Source organism: Gracilinanus agilis, chromosome 6 (genome assembly GCF_016433145.1).
Source record: "Gracilinanus agilis isolate LMUSP501 chromosome 6, AgileGrace, whole genome shotgun sequence".
Taxonomy (NCBI): Eukaryota; Metazoa; Chordata; class Mammalia; order Didelphimorphia; family Didelphidae; genus Gracilinanus; species Gracilinanus agilis.
This window is the reverse complement of record NC_058135.1, coordinates 298,268,109-298,281,514: the sequence shown is the minus strand read 5'-3', so window position 1 is coordinate 298,281,514 and position 13,406 is coordinate 298,268,109. Positions and strand designations below refer to the sequence as shown.

Genomic DNA, 13,406 nt, shown 5'->3' with positions numbered 1-13,406 from the left:
GCACGGGGAGTGCCGAGTCAGAGCAGTCAGTTGGAGGAGTTCCAGCAGAGCTCGAGGGCACTGGCAGAGAGCGAAGCTCTTTCTGGCCGGCGTCGGGCCTGCGGGGGATGATTCCACGAGTGTTTCTGGCAGCCGCTTTACTCGCGTCGGGCCCTCAGGAGGTGGGAGCAGTGGGCACTGGTCCGGGGGTCGGGGAAGGACCCCAGGACAGCTTCCTCCCGGGAGAGGAGGGGCTCGTCGCGGTGGAGGGTCCTGAGAGCCGAGGCCAGCGGAGGGGCCCGCTCGGGTCGGGCCGGCTCTCGAGGGCGCCTTTCCTCTCGGCCGGCCCTTCCTCCCCCCCTCGAAGCGACGCTCTCCCTTCCCGCAGGGGTCGTCTGCATCCCGGACGGCTCCTTTGGCCGGAGGGTTCCCCGGGCTGGGGCTGGAGGCCCGCTTGGTCCCCACTGGCGGACTTCTCCTGCGTGATGGGGGCCCTCTCGGTCTTTCAGAGACACCATGGACAGCGTCAAGCAGAGCGCGGCCCTGTGCTTGCTGCGCTTGTATAGGACGTCCCCCGACCTCGTGCCGATGGGCGACTGGACTTCGCGCGTCGTGCACCTCCTCAACGACCAGCACCTGGTGAGTAGCCGCGGGGGGCCGTGTGGCCCCGGGATGGGCCCCGTCTTGGGCCGGAGCCAGGCCAAGGCCCTCTGGCCGGCGAATCGTTAGAAAGCTTTTTGGGGTGGGGGGGCGCCCGGAGAGCTCCAAAGGCGTGCAGAGCCCCGGGCGGTGGGAAGTGGGGGTGAGAGTCTGCGGTCAGGCGGAGGCAGGAACAGGGCCGGGACGGATGCTTTTAGTTCGTTCACCTTCGAGGACACGACGGGCCGGTGCCCCGGGCAGCGCCGGACAATTGCTCTGGGCAGATGGATCAGCGAGTGTGCTGTGGAAGGCCGAGGGTGCCGGGCAGCCTTGGGGGGCTGGAGCCCGTCTCTGCCCCGAGCCTCTGGGCCGTCCCGAGAGGATCCCTGGCCCCGCCGTGCTCGGGCCCTTCCTCTTTCAGACAAGGAGGCTGAGAATGTGGCCAGGAAAACTTCATCTTTCTTTTCCCGCCCCGACTCTTAGCCTGGTCTTTAGGCTGGAAACTCCTTCTGGCCCCGATGCCTCAAGCCGGGGTCTGTCCAGCTCGGACTTTGCCCGGCCCAGCCATAGTTTCTGGAGCCTTCAGTCTTCTCAGAGAGGTTTGTGTCTGCTGCCCGTCCTCGCTGTCCGAGGAGCCCTCCTGAGTTGGGACTCTGCAGCCTCCATAGCAGGGAAAAGCGATGGCTAACGAGGCCCGGGGGGGGGGGGGGGCTCGTCCTGCCCTCTGGCTGGCCTCGGGAGGCCACTCTCTGCTGTGGGAATGACCGTCGAAAGCACAGACAGTACCACAGTCTCGAGTTTCCTTTTCCTTCAGGGAGGATTTCCTGTGTGCCGAGCGGAGGGCCCGAGGGCCAGGCTCTGCTTCTGGAAGTGGACCGATAGGGAATATTTTAGGAGGAGGAGCCCGTCCTGGCCCTCTCCATCTGCCCACCTTCTTTCTTTCTCGGGCGTCTTTGACCGCTCCTGTAGCCGGGCACAGACGGAGCCTCCCCATTGCCCTTGGCTGTGCGCTTTTCAGTTGTGACTCTCTGGGACCCCATTTGGGGTTTTCTTGGCAGAGATAGTGGAGGGCTTTGCCATCTCTAGCTCATTTTGCAGATGAGAAAACCGAGGACAGCAGAGTGAAGTGACTTGCCCAGGGTCACACAGACTAACAGGAGTCTGAGAGTAGATTTGAACCTCGGTCTTCCTGACTCTGGGCCTGGCACTGTGTGCTCCTCAGTGGCCCTGGGGGAAACTGTTAGATAAATTCACCTAAAGAAGTCCTTGGCCTTCCTGTGGAGTATTCCTGTAGCTGTTTTCCGTCTTCTGGGGCTGGCTTCTGGGTGAACCGTCGCCCTTTCCCCGAGGCCCTTCCCGTCTTCTTTGTCCGCAGCTATAGAAACGGAGCTCTTTGGGTTTGGGGCAGCTGGAAAGTCATGGCCAGAGCAGACAGGCTGCGGGAGGCCGTGGCGAGATTGTCCGGGTACTGTGGGAGCTGGTTGGTTTGGGCCTACCAGTTGGGATAAGCCGAAGCCAAGGGCTCTGGGCTGCCCGCTTGGTCTGGAGGGTGGAAGCCGCTGCGGCTCCTTCTGGGGCAAGTCTAGGTAGCCCAGCGCCATCGTGTGTGTGTGTGTGTGTGTGTGTGTGTGTGTGTGTGTGTGTGTGTGTGTGTGTGTGTNTGTGTGTGTGTGTGTGTGTGTGTGTGTGTGTGTGTGTGTGTGTGTGTCTAATTGTGCATCTATGTCTATCTGTGTGTGTTTGAGTGTGTGTGCATGTGTGTGTCTAATTGTGTGTCTGTCTATGTGTATGTGTGTCTGAGTGTGTCTGTGCGTGTGTGTCTGAGTGTGTGTATGTGTGTGTCTGAGTGTGTGTATGTGTGTGTCTGAGTGTGTGTGTGCATTCATCTGTGTGTGTCTGAGTGTGTGTATGTGTGTGTCTGAGTGTGTGTCTGAGTGTGTATGTGTGTGTCTGAGTGTGTGTGTCTTAGTGTGTATGCATGTGTATGTGTTTGTGTGTCTAATTGTGCATCTATGTCTATCTCTATGTGTTCGGGTGTGTGTGTCTGTGTCTGTGTTGTGTGCGTTTGTACATGTGTGTGTCTGAGTATCTGTATGTGTGCCCGTGTGTGTGTGTGTGTGTGTGCGTGTGTGTGAGGAATCGTGGCAGGAGCCTGGATGAACCCCTGGGCCCACAAGGAGGTTTCTAGCTCAGTTCACGCTCTCTGTTTCGGGGTCCCGAGTCCGACAGGTAGACGTCCTGGTTCCGTCGTCCCTGTGGCCATCCGCGAGCGCCTGCTCTTTGGGCCAAACGCCGGGTTGCCAGGACAAGGAGGACGAGGCCGCGTTTGGCGGCGACGCGGCGTTTTAAGGGGTTCGCGGAGAGTCACACGGCGCCTGTCTCTGTCTTTCAGGGGGTGGTGACGGCCGCCACCAGCCTCATCACCACGCTGGCCCAGAAGAACCCAGAAGAGTTCAAGACGTCCGTCTCCCTCGCAGTGTCCCGGTTAAGCAGAGTAAGGCTCCCCTCCCTCCCTGCCTCCCTTCCCTCCCCTCTTGAATAAAAGCCCGAGTGCATTCCGTGGGCCAGCCTGTGCTCAGCCCACGCGGGGCAGCCCCGGCCCAAGGACCAGACAGCTAAAGAAGGAAGGGCAGCCGGGGGGGTGCTTTGGTCAGATGGTCACAGGGATGGGGAGGGGAGGCACGGGGCACGCCTGGCCCCTGACCGTTCTCGGAATGGTCGAGATAATGGAATCCTACAGGGAGAAAGTGTCGGGGGGGCCCCAGGAACGGGCGCCGGCCAGAAAGTAACCCGTGCTGGTGCTCGCTTCGGCGGCCTTCCAAGGTCATTCTCCCACTCATGCTTCTGTATGGAAGGAGGAGAAGTCTGGGCCCGGCATGGATTCGCTTTCAGGAATCGGGCTCCCCAGAGCCGAGGGTTAGCCTGGGTCCCGTCGAGCACCGACACTGGCCGAAGGGCTTTTCCAAATTCTCGGGGCTGTGTCATCACTCCACCTGATGGAATACAGCCGTTTCTCTTTTGATTCTTGAGAAGCAGCCTGGCCCAGTGGCTGGAAGAGCAGCCTTGGCTCTGTAAGGCCCCACGGCCGGTCGAGATCACCTTCCCTCTCAGCTCCAGGCTACTCAGACTCGGAGAATGGTGGCGGCGAGGCTGTGTTGGGGAAGGGCTTTTCCCTCCCAGGAATTCCCTAGATTGAGGAGGAGTTGCACTGGGAGGCCTGAAGCTTGCCCTCTTCTGGAGGAAGTGTGTCCTTTATTGCCTTTCTTTGCCCCCCCATGCTTAAGAGAGGACTGAGGGTGGCCGGGCCCTGAGGTAGAAGGACTTGATGCACTTTGTAGGGCGTGGGAGGAGGGGGAGGGGAGTCTGTGTAGGGGACTCCCCTGAGCATGAGGAGCCTGGCGTCCTGGGGGCCGGAGCTCTCCATGAGAGGCCTGCTGCAGCCCAGAGGACACAGAGGAGTTGGTGCCAGGCCACGGAAAGATGCGGGAGGGCTTCACTGATACGAAACGAGCACCCCGAGGGGTGAGGACGCACACGCCATGGCCGGGAAGGCAGCTGTGGATGGGCTTGGGGTGCCAGTGAGAGCCTGCTGCCTTAGCTTGCCTGGCCCGCCACCTCCAAAACAACTTAGAAAATGCGTCACACCAAACCCTGATTGGAAAAGCCAAAAAGAAGTCGCAGCAAGAGGGCCTAGGAGACAGGAGCAGAGAGTTGGGGCTGCTGCATTAGGACCTGGCCGTGGGGAGCACGGTAGCCCCAGTGAGGCTCAGACTGCAATCCCAGGAAACCCCTGACCCAGCTCTGGGAGCAGTCTGTGAAAACTCAACCATGCAGTCGTCAGCAGGCCCCACCTGGGAGCACGAGAAGCATGCAGATCCCCAGAGAGAGCTGTTAGGCAGCAGCAGCGGGACCCAAAGGACAGAAGCTCAGCCTAGACGTCCCCCTAGAGGAGGGCAGAGCTCAGCACCAACATCTGTCCAGGGCCAGGAAGGAGGCTGGAAGAGTGAGCAAACAAAGAGTGAGCCTGGCCACAAAGGGCTGCCGCAGGGACAGGGAGCCTCCAGACACAAACTCAGAAGACGAAAATGAATCAAAAACATGCACGAGCAAGGCCGCAAAGAAAAACTCAGACTGGCTTCAGTCTCCACAAGAAACCCCAAAGTGATTAAAGCTAAATAAGAATGATGGAGGGGGGAAATGGGAAAAGAAAGGAAGTTAATAGAGAACTAGCTGCTTGGCCAAAGAAGTACAAAACATCACTAAAGAAAAAAACTCCTTGGAAATTAGAATTGGCCAAAAAGGAACGAATGATTTCATGAGACATCAAGAAGTAATAAAAGTCGCCAAACTGAAAAGAAAAACTAGATGAAAATGTGAACTATCAGGAAAATCAGTTAACCTAGAAAAGAAATGAAGGAAAGATCATTGAATAATCGATGGACTAACTGAACGTCATGAACCCAAAACACATTTGTGTATCCTACTTTGAGAAATTTTAAGGGAAAATTGCCCAGATGTTTTAGAAGCAGAGGGCAGAACAGAAATGGAAAGAACTCACGGGTCACCTCCCAAAAGAAACTTGCAGAGTGAAAACTCCCAGGAACATTATATCCAAAATCCAGAGCCCACAGGTAAAGGAGAAGATATTACAAACAGCCAGAAAGAAGGAATTCAATGACTGTGGAGCTCTGGTCAGGATCACACAAGACTTAGCAGCCAGCATATTACAGGAGCAATGGGCTTGGAATATATGTTCCACAAGGCAACCAAGAATAGCCTACTAAGTAAAGTAATCCAGTCAGGGTGGGGGTAGGGTATGGATCCTTAATTAATTCGAAAAAGACCAGAGCTAAATGGAAGTTCAAGGGAAACAGGAAAAGGGGATGAGAGATCCTAAATAAGATTAAACTGTGAAGTGCCAAGATGATACTTGTAATCCCTCAGAGTTTTATCTTCAAGAGAGGCCTCAGAAGGAATCTAATTAGCTGAGGAAGCCTGGGTGTAATTCTGTTACGTTTGAATAATCCCAAAAGAAGAATGGAAAGGTAGAGAAGAGGATTGTTCTGGGAAAGTGTGGAAGGGAGAGGAAGAATGAAGAAAATCTGAGGGATGTGCAAGGAAGAGTTTACATGATGGAGAGGGAAGTAGAAGGTAAACCGCCAACAGCACTTGAGCTACATTCCCATTTGAACTCCTTCAAGAAGGGAAGAATATGAGTACACAGACAACTGGGTATAGAAATTCATCTTGTCCAACAAAGAAGTAGGAGGGAAAGAGGTCAAAAGAAAGGTGTGGAAGGTTGTAACAGGATGGAGGATGGATTAAGGGAGGCCTCTGTCCTGAGCCAAACAGACTCCTAGAAGGAGGTTAACAGGATTAAAAATAAAAAAGAGGATGAGTGTAAGAGAATAGGGTGGAAGGAAATGTACAAGTCATAATAGTGAATGGGATAAACTCAACCATAAAATGAAATGAAACCAGAATCCAGTATTGTTATTTGCTAGGAACACATCTGAAACAGTCACACAACTAAAACAAAGGGCAGGAACAAAATCCATTATGCTTCAGCTGATTTAAAAGCCGAAGTGGCAGTGAAGAACTCTGAAAAAGCAAGAGCACAAATAGTCCTAATTGAAAGTGAGAAATCAAGGAAACTCCATTTTGCTAAAAGATACCCTAGAGAGTGGATTAATATCAGTACCCAGCAGAGATGCAACAAATAGCCTCCTTCTTAAAAGAAGAGTTAAATGAGTTCTAGAAGGAAATAAAGAGTAACACTAATAATAGGAGAACCTTAGCTTGCTGCTCTCGGACCTAGATAATCATGAAATAAGAATGAAGTTAAGAAAATTAGGAGAATTTTTAAAACGTTAAATGTGATAGGCCTTTGGAGACTATTGAACGAGAATAGAGGAATCGGCTTATTTCTCAGCTAGCACCTTCATAAAAATTGACCACATTATTAGGGCATAAAAATATCACAGGTAATTACAGAAATATGAAGCTCATACAGCTTTTTCTGAACATAATACAAGAAAAATTATTTTCACTAAAGGACCTTTGAAGCCTAGATGAAAAATTAATTGGAGACTAAATAACTTAATTCTAAAGAATGGTTGGGTCAAACAACAAGTCATGAAAAGAGCCAATACTTTCATTAAAGACAGCAATGAGACAGATACCAGAAATTGTAGGATATAACCAAAGTAGTACTGGGGGGAAATTGCTTCCCCTACTTCTTAAAATTAATTAATTAATTTAGAGTGTGTTTCCATGGTTGCATGATTCATGGTCTTTCCCTCCTTTCTTCCCCCACGGCACACCCTGAGCTATTTCCATATTATTCATATTTGCAGTAGAGTGATCTTTTAAAGCCCAAACCCCAATCACTGAACCACCTAATCAATCATGTTTTTCTTCTGTATTTCCACTCCCACGGTTCTTTCTCTGGATGTGGATAGCGTTTATTCTCCTAAATTCCTCTTGCTTGTCCTGGGTCAATGCATGGCTGCTAGTAGCGAAGTCAGTTACATTCGATTGTGCTACAATGTATCCGTCTCTGTGTACAATGTTCTCCTGGTTCTGCTCCTTTTGCTCTGCATCACTTCATGGAGGTCTTTCCACTCTCCCTTCCCACAGTGGTGTGACTGAGCCGTCCTGCACTCACCTTCCTCCTCAGGTGGTCATTCCTTGGCCCAGGCCTGCCTCTGCCTCTGATGCCTTTCCTACTTTGTTTCTCCCCTCGATTTTCTTGTGCTCACTCCAATCTGTAGGAAGGGAGCTCATGTGGGCAGGTCTGACCTCAGGGGTGGGGTGGGGGAGTCCCCCCTCTATTCTGGAGCTCACGAAGGCCGGTCTTGGCCACCTCCTGATGTCCTCTCGTCTGTCCTCTAGATCGTGACGTCTGCATCGACGGACCTACAGGACTACACGTATTATTTTGTGCCGGCGCCCTGGCTCTCTGTCAAGCTTCTGAGGCTGTTACAGTGCTACCCGCCGCCAGGTAACGTGGCCCCAGGGCCTGCCCACACTCATCCACAGTTGCCTCTGAGCCTAGATGGGTCCCTGTCCCCTCCTTGGGGCTCCTCCCCAGGACCTTGTACAGAGCAGATGATGCCAGTGGCCACAGGATAGGAAGAGCTGTGGCTTAGGGCCAGCTTGAGGCGCCATAGAGCCACGGAAGAGCCTGGGCCCTGGGCCTCGCTGGTGTGACCGTTGGCGCCTGCTGGTCACTCAGATAGGCTTGGCTTGTGGGAGCCGAGGTCGGGGGAACTAGAGACTGTTTTCTTCCCACGTCTGTGGGGCTTCCTTGCTGCCGTAAGCAGTGCCGGCGTGGGACTGGCTGCCCTCCTCGCCGGGGAGCCTGTAGGGAGCTCGTGCTCAAGTGGGAGGTTTGGACACACATCCTGGAGGACAAAACGGCCAAAGTGGAGTGACGTGGATAGCCCTGCGTGGCCCACGTGGGCGCCACTCCCCAGAGCTCCTGAGTAGGCAGCACTGGCTCTAACTGTGTTTGGTGTCGCCTAGAAGACCCTGCAGTGCGCGGCCGCCTGACCGAATGCCTCGAGACGATCCTGAACAAGGCTCAGGAGCCCCCCAAGTCCAAGAAGGTGCAGCACTCCAACGCCAAGAACGCCGTCCTCTTCGAGGCCATCAGTCTCATCATTCACCATGACAGGTGTGTGTGTGGGCAGCAGGTGGAGCGATGGGCACCACTCTGATGCCCTCGTAATCTCTGGTATTTCTAGAGCCTTTCAGGTTGGCCAGCCCTTTGTCAAGAGGAGGGGGGGCTGTGCTCGGCCTCATTTTACAGATGAGGAAAGTGAGGCCCAGAGAGCTGGACAGGGGGCTCCCCCAGGTGCTTGTGGACATAGGATTTGAACTCGGGTCTTCCTGGTCTGAGAAACGCTGCCTCCCCTCCCTGTGGGGTCAATGCAGCTTCTGCTTTGGACAGTCACCTTGGCCTAGCATGGTTTAGCCTTGACGGATTTGACTGAGATCTGGCTCTCCCCTGGGTGCCTTGGGGAAGGGAGGGCTGCGGGGTCCCCCCCCCATCTTGGCCCTTCTCTCCTTGCACCCACACAGTGAGCCCAATCTGCTGGTGCGTGCCTGCAACCAGCTGGGCCAGTTCCTCCAGCACCGGGAGACCAACCTGCGCTACCTGGCCCTGGAGAGCATGTGCGCCCTCGCTAGCTCCGAGTTCTCCCACGAGGCCGTCAAGACCCACATCGACACGGTTATCAACGCCCTCAAGGTGTGCGGCCAGCCCAGTGCCTCTGGGGAGGGGCCTGGGGGGGAGCCACGCTGGAGGGGCGGGGGGGAGGCACCCTTGGGGGAGGATGTCCGGCCTGGGGGGAGGTCCTGCGTCCCTGCACAGACCCTTCTCTGCCCAGACGGAGAGGGATGTGAGTGTGCGGCAGAGAGCGGTGGACCTCCTCTATGCCATGTGCGACCGCAGCAACGCCCAGCAGATCGTCGCTGAGATGCTCAATTACCTGGAGACGGCCGACTATTCCATCAGGGAGGAAATCGTGAGTTCTCAGCCCCGACCAAGAGCAGGAGGGGGTGGCGGGCACATGCAGGATGCCAGCCTCTGCCAGCTCTCGGGGTCCGAGCCAGGCCCTGCCCCAGAGACCGTCGGGCCCCTGAGTTCATCCCAGACAGGAAGCTCCCTCACAGTGGATTGCGTCCCGGCCTTGTTTCTCAGCCCATGACCCTAGGGACCGGGACCCGGCTGCTCCGACAGGCCCGAGTGACCGGGAGAGTGAAGGAGGGCAGCTTGGGAGCGAACGGCAGGCGTTAGCAGCCGTGACCCGTCCTGTACCATACGGGAGTGAGTGGCCAAGTCGGGGTTTGAACCCAGAGCCTCAGGCTCCCACCTGCGCATTCTCTCAAGCACCAGCATCTCACAGAGTCCTGAGGCTGGCCTGCTCAGTCCTTTTGCATTTGCTCAGCCAGGGCTCAGAACTGTTCCCCCTTCAGGCCATAGTGAGTTCCAGATGCTAGGGGGAGAGAGTGAGGCTGGCCTGGCTGGGGCCTTTCTGGAGCTCAGAGGAGTTAGGGAGGCCCTCGGGGGAGAAGAGGTGGGGGGACGACACCTTGGACATAGCCAGGCTTGAAAAATGCTGTTTATCTATTTTCTGTTTGGAATTCTCCCGGCCCCCCCCCCATCCCCCCCTCCAAGGCCATTAGGAACATGGAGAGCCTGGCCTAGTCTGCTGTTTGCCGTGAGCCCCAGACCTGTGGGCTGCTCTGGCTGGCTGGCGTCTTGGGGGGTAGCACGACATCCCTGAGGGCCCAGGAGCCATACGGCTGCCCTCCTGTACCACCGCCTCCCTCCCTCCCCCACTTCAGTTCTTGGCCGCCCGCTTGTGGCTGTGGTCCTTTCCTTTGCTTTCTTCAGTCTCACTGGTCAGGTGGTAGAATGGCCAGGCCCAAGGGAATGCTCAGTCTGGTAGCCCTTGGGGCATAGCTCCAGGGGCCTGTATTATTTGTCATCTAGGGCACAGCCACACTTTGGAGGCCTGAGAGGCAGAAATGTGCCAGAGCCTGGGCTTACCTGGTTTGACACCAGAGTTCGTTCTTCTGCCTTCCTCCCTGGGGTCGGTCGCGTTTTCAGGAAAGTCTGTCTGTAGTCCTGGCTCGAGGGATCTTCGAGGCCGTGTTTCCCATTCCCTTCCTGGTTCTTCTCCTCCATCTCTGACCACTCCTGACTGCTGTGCTAGATCCTCCTCCAGGCCGCATCCCCTGATCTCCTGTGTGCCTCAGGGTCTGTCCTCTGCTACTCCAGTTGGGGATCTCCTCAGCTCCCCTGGACTTAATTATCCTCTGATGGTTCTCCTATCTACTGGTCCCACCCCAACCTCTGTAGACTTCCAGATTGGCATTTCTAGCTGCCCATTGGACATCTCCTACTAGATGTCCAGGAGACATTATAGACTTACTATGTCCAAAATGGAACTCACTGCCTTTCCCTCTAAACATCTCCCCTCCCGTGGCCACATCCTCTTCCTCTATTACCATAGTGGCCAGTCCCACCCTCCTCCAGACCCTCTAACCTGGCCTTCTAACCTGGGAGTCATCTGGGACTCCTTGTTCTTCTTCCCTGTCCCCCAATCCAAGCATCTGCAGCACCTCTTGTCCATTTCACCTTATTAGCATCTGGATCTTACCTCTGCATTGTCTTTGGTCGATTTCACCTCTGCACTGTCTTTGGTCAATTTCACCTCTGCAGCCTCTTTGGTCGATTTCACCTCTGCAGCCTCTTTGGTCAGTTTCACCTCTGCAGCCTCTTTGGTCATTTCCCCTGTACAACATCATTGGTCATTTTCATCTCTGGAGCATCTCTTGTCTTTTTCACCTCTGCAACATCTCTGGTGGATCTCACTTCTCAAGCATCTCCCCAACATGCCCCCTGTTCCTCTCTGGCACTGCCCCTACCCTGGCGTAGGTCCTTGTCAATTCACACCTGGAACATTGGTGGTGGGAGGGAGGGGATTCTGCCTACCTTGAGTCATTTCTGTGTTCTGCCACTGATTTTCTTAAAGAGCAATTAATGGTCATGACACTGGCCTCTTGGGTCTTCCATGAACAAGACCCCCTCTCCTTTTCTGGGCTCTGGATATTTTCTGTCTGTTCTCCAGGCCTGAAATGCTACCCTTCCTCTGCTCTGACTACTGGTCTTCCTGGCTTCCTTTGAGTTCTAACTTAAATCCCGCTTTCCACAGGAAGTCTTCCCCAGCCTCTTATCACTTCCAGTGCCTTCCCTCTGCTCACGATTTCCTATTTATCTTTTCTATAGCTTGTCATGTATGTATTTGTTTGCTAATTGTCTCCCTCATTTGATTGTGAGCTGCTTGAGGGCAGGGACAGTCTTTTGTCTCTTTGTATTCCTGTTGCTTAGGCCAGTGTCTGGTACACAGTAGGTGCTTAATCAGTGTTTATGGATTGATTCATTGACTTATCAATCTGCCCCTTTTTTCCCCTTCCCACCACTACCAGCCTAGTTCAGGTTCTCCTGACTTCTTGCCTATATTATGGTAACAGCCAGGTCATCCCTGGCCTCCCTCCCCAGCAGACTTACTCCATCCAGTCCGTCCTGCATGCCGCTGCCACCAAGAGAATTTCCTTAAGTTCAGATCTGACCCTGTCATTCCCGTACTCAGCGGGGACTCCGAGCCTGCTGCCTGTAGGAGCTCCTAGCACCGGCCCTTCCTGTGTGGCCTCCCTCCTCTGCTCTGTAACCGGCCTCGCCCCTGTCGCTCGTCCTGGTGCTACAGCGCCGGTGTGCCCTCACTCCTTACTTCCCTCCCAAACCGCTTTGTGCAGATCAGTATCGCCCCCCTCGTTGCTGTCCACTCGTGGGGAGGAGGGACGGCTTCATCCTTTGTCTCGCACCTAAGCCCCGGCACAGCGGCTGGTGGGCCGCAGAGAGTCGGCGCTTCATGGCTCCATCTGCTCTTGCCTCCTCCACTGGGGAGGTCAGGCTGACGTCTTGCACCCAACGCTTCCTTCTTCCTGGCCAATGGCCAGACCCCGGCCTGCGCTTGCTTGAAAAGCTTGCTGCGGATCGGAAGGCTGACCCGGCTCTTCCCTGGTCAAGGTCCTCAAGGTGGCCATCTTGGCCGAGAAGTACGCGGTGGACTACACCTGGTACGTGGACACCATCTTGAACCTGATCCGCATCGCCGGGGACTATGTCAGCGAGGAAGTGTGGTACCGCGTCATTCAGATTGTGATCAACCGGGACGACGTGCAGGGCTACGCCGCCAAGACTGTGTTTGAGGTGGGTGCGCGGGCCGGACCTCGCCGCCGCTCGTGTGGTTCAAGGTGGGGCGTGGGGTCTGCCCTGCCGGGCCTTCAGCTTGGACCGGGGTTTCCCGTTTCCCCTGTGCTGGTGGTGCCCTCCGTCCCCGACCCACCCTAGCTGCGGTGCTCCTCCCGTGTGAGGCCCCACCACGTCGCTCGGCTCCCTGACCGCATCTCGGAGGAGTTGGGGGGGCAGCCCCGATGCCGAGACCGCTGCGATGGGGCCGCCCGTCTGTCTGACTCGAGGGCCTCGTCTTGCCGAGCCCTCGTGGGCTTGGGGTGGAAAAGGCCGTATTGAGCCGATCTGCAAAGATCTTGCTCTGAGCAGGGAGGAAGGGAGGCTCCTGCTCCCCGAGCGCCTTCCACGCGGGCATCTTCTCCCCCACCTCGCCCTCGGGCCGCTTGTTGACTTGGCTTTGGGCTCCCCCAGGCTCTTCAGGCACCAGCTTGCCACGAGAATCTGGTCAAGGTTGGAGGCTACATCTTGGGGGAGTTTGGAAACTTGATCGCCGGTGACCCGAGGTCCAGGTAAGCCCTTGCGCACGCTCGAGCCGGGGGGCCCTGGCCGCTGACCAGGAGCTTTGGCCTGCCTGGGCCTGAGGAAGAACTCCTCCCCCAGGAGGCGGCCAGTAAAGGAGGGAGGTCGGAGGCCTCGCGGTCTGGGGGCGGCCCGGCCCCTCACCCTCTCTTGTGGCTCTCTCTCCCCTCCGCTGCCAGCCCCCTGATTCAGTTCAACCTGCTGCATTCCAAGTTTCACCTGTGCAGCGTGCCCACACGGGCCCTGCTCTTGTCCACCTACATCAAGTTTGTGAATCTCTTCCCTGAAATCAAGACGACGATCCAGGACGTCCTGCGCAGCGACAGCCAGCTCAAAAACGCTGACGTGGAGCTGCAGCAGCGGGCCGTGGAGTACCTGAGGCTGAGCACCATCGCCAGCACCGACATCCTGGTGAGCGAGCCTGGGGCTGGGGAGGGGGCAC

General features: G+C 55.8%; 1 protein-coding gene across 4 annotated transcripts in view; it reads left to right on the top strand.

The window, feature by feature from the left end:
* Window positions 1-515: 515 nt before the first annotated feature.
* AP2A2 (adaptor related protein complex 2 subunit alpha 2) overlaps window positions 516-13,406 on the top strand; it is a 26,453-nt gene continuing 13,562 nt past the window's right edge. For 3 of the 4 annotated variants that reach the window (XM_044680069.1, XM_044680068.1, XM_044680066.1), the window contains exons 1-9: window positions 516-618; window positions 3,011-3,112; window positions 7,513-7,621; window positions 8,146-8,296; window positions 8,704-8,872; window positions 9,012-9,149; window positions 12,221-12,403; window positions 12,857-12,954; window positions 13,144-13,375. In XM_044680069.1, coding sequence (XP_044536004.1) covers window positions 568-618; window positions 3,011-3,112; window positions 7,513-7,621; window positions 8,146-8,296; window positions 8,704-8,872; window positions 9,012-9,149; window positions 12,221-12,403; window positions 12,857-12,954; window positions 13,144-13,375 — 1,233 coding nt within the window. In that variant the 5' untranslated portion in view covers window positions 516-567. The remainder of the gene's footprint in view (window positions 619-3,010; window positions 3,113-7,512; window positions 7,622-8,145; window positions 8,297-8,703; window positions 8,873-9,011; window positions 9,150-12,220; window positions 12,404-12,856; window positions 12,955-13,143; window positions 13,376-13,406) is intronic. The other variant, XM_044680067.1, reaches the window with a different exon arrangement.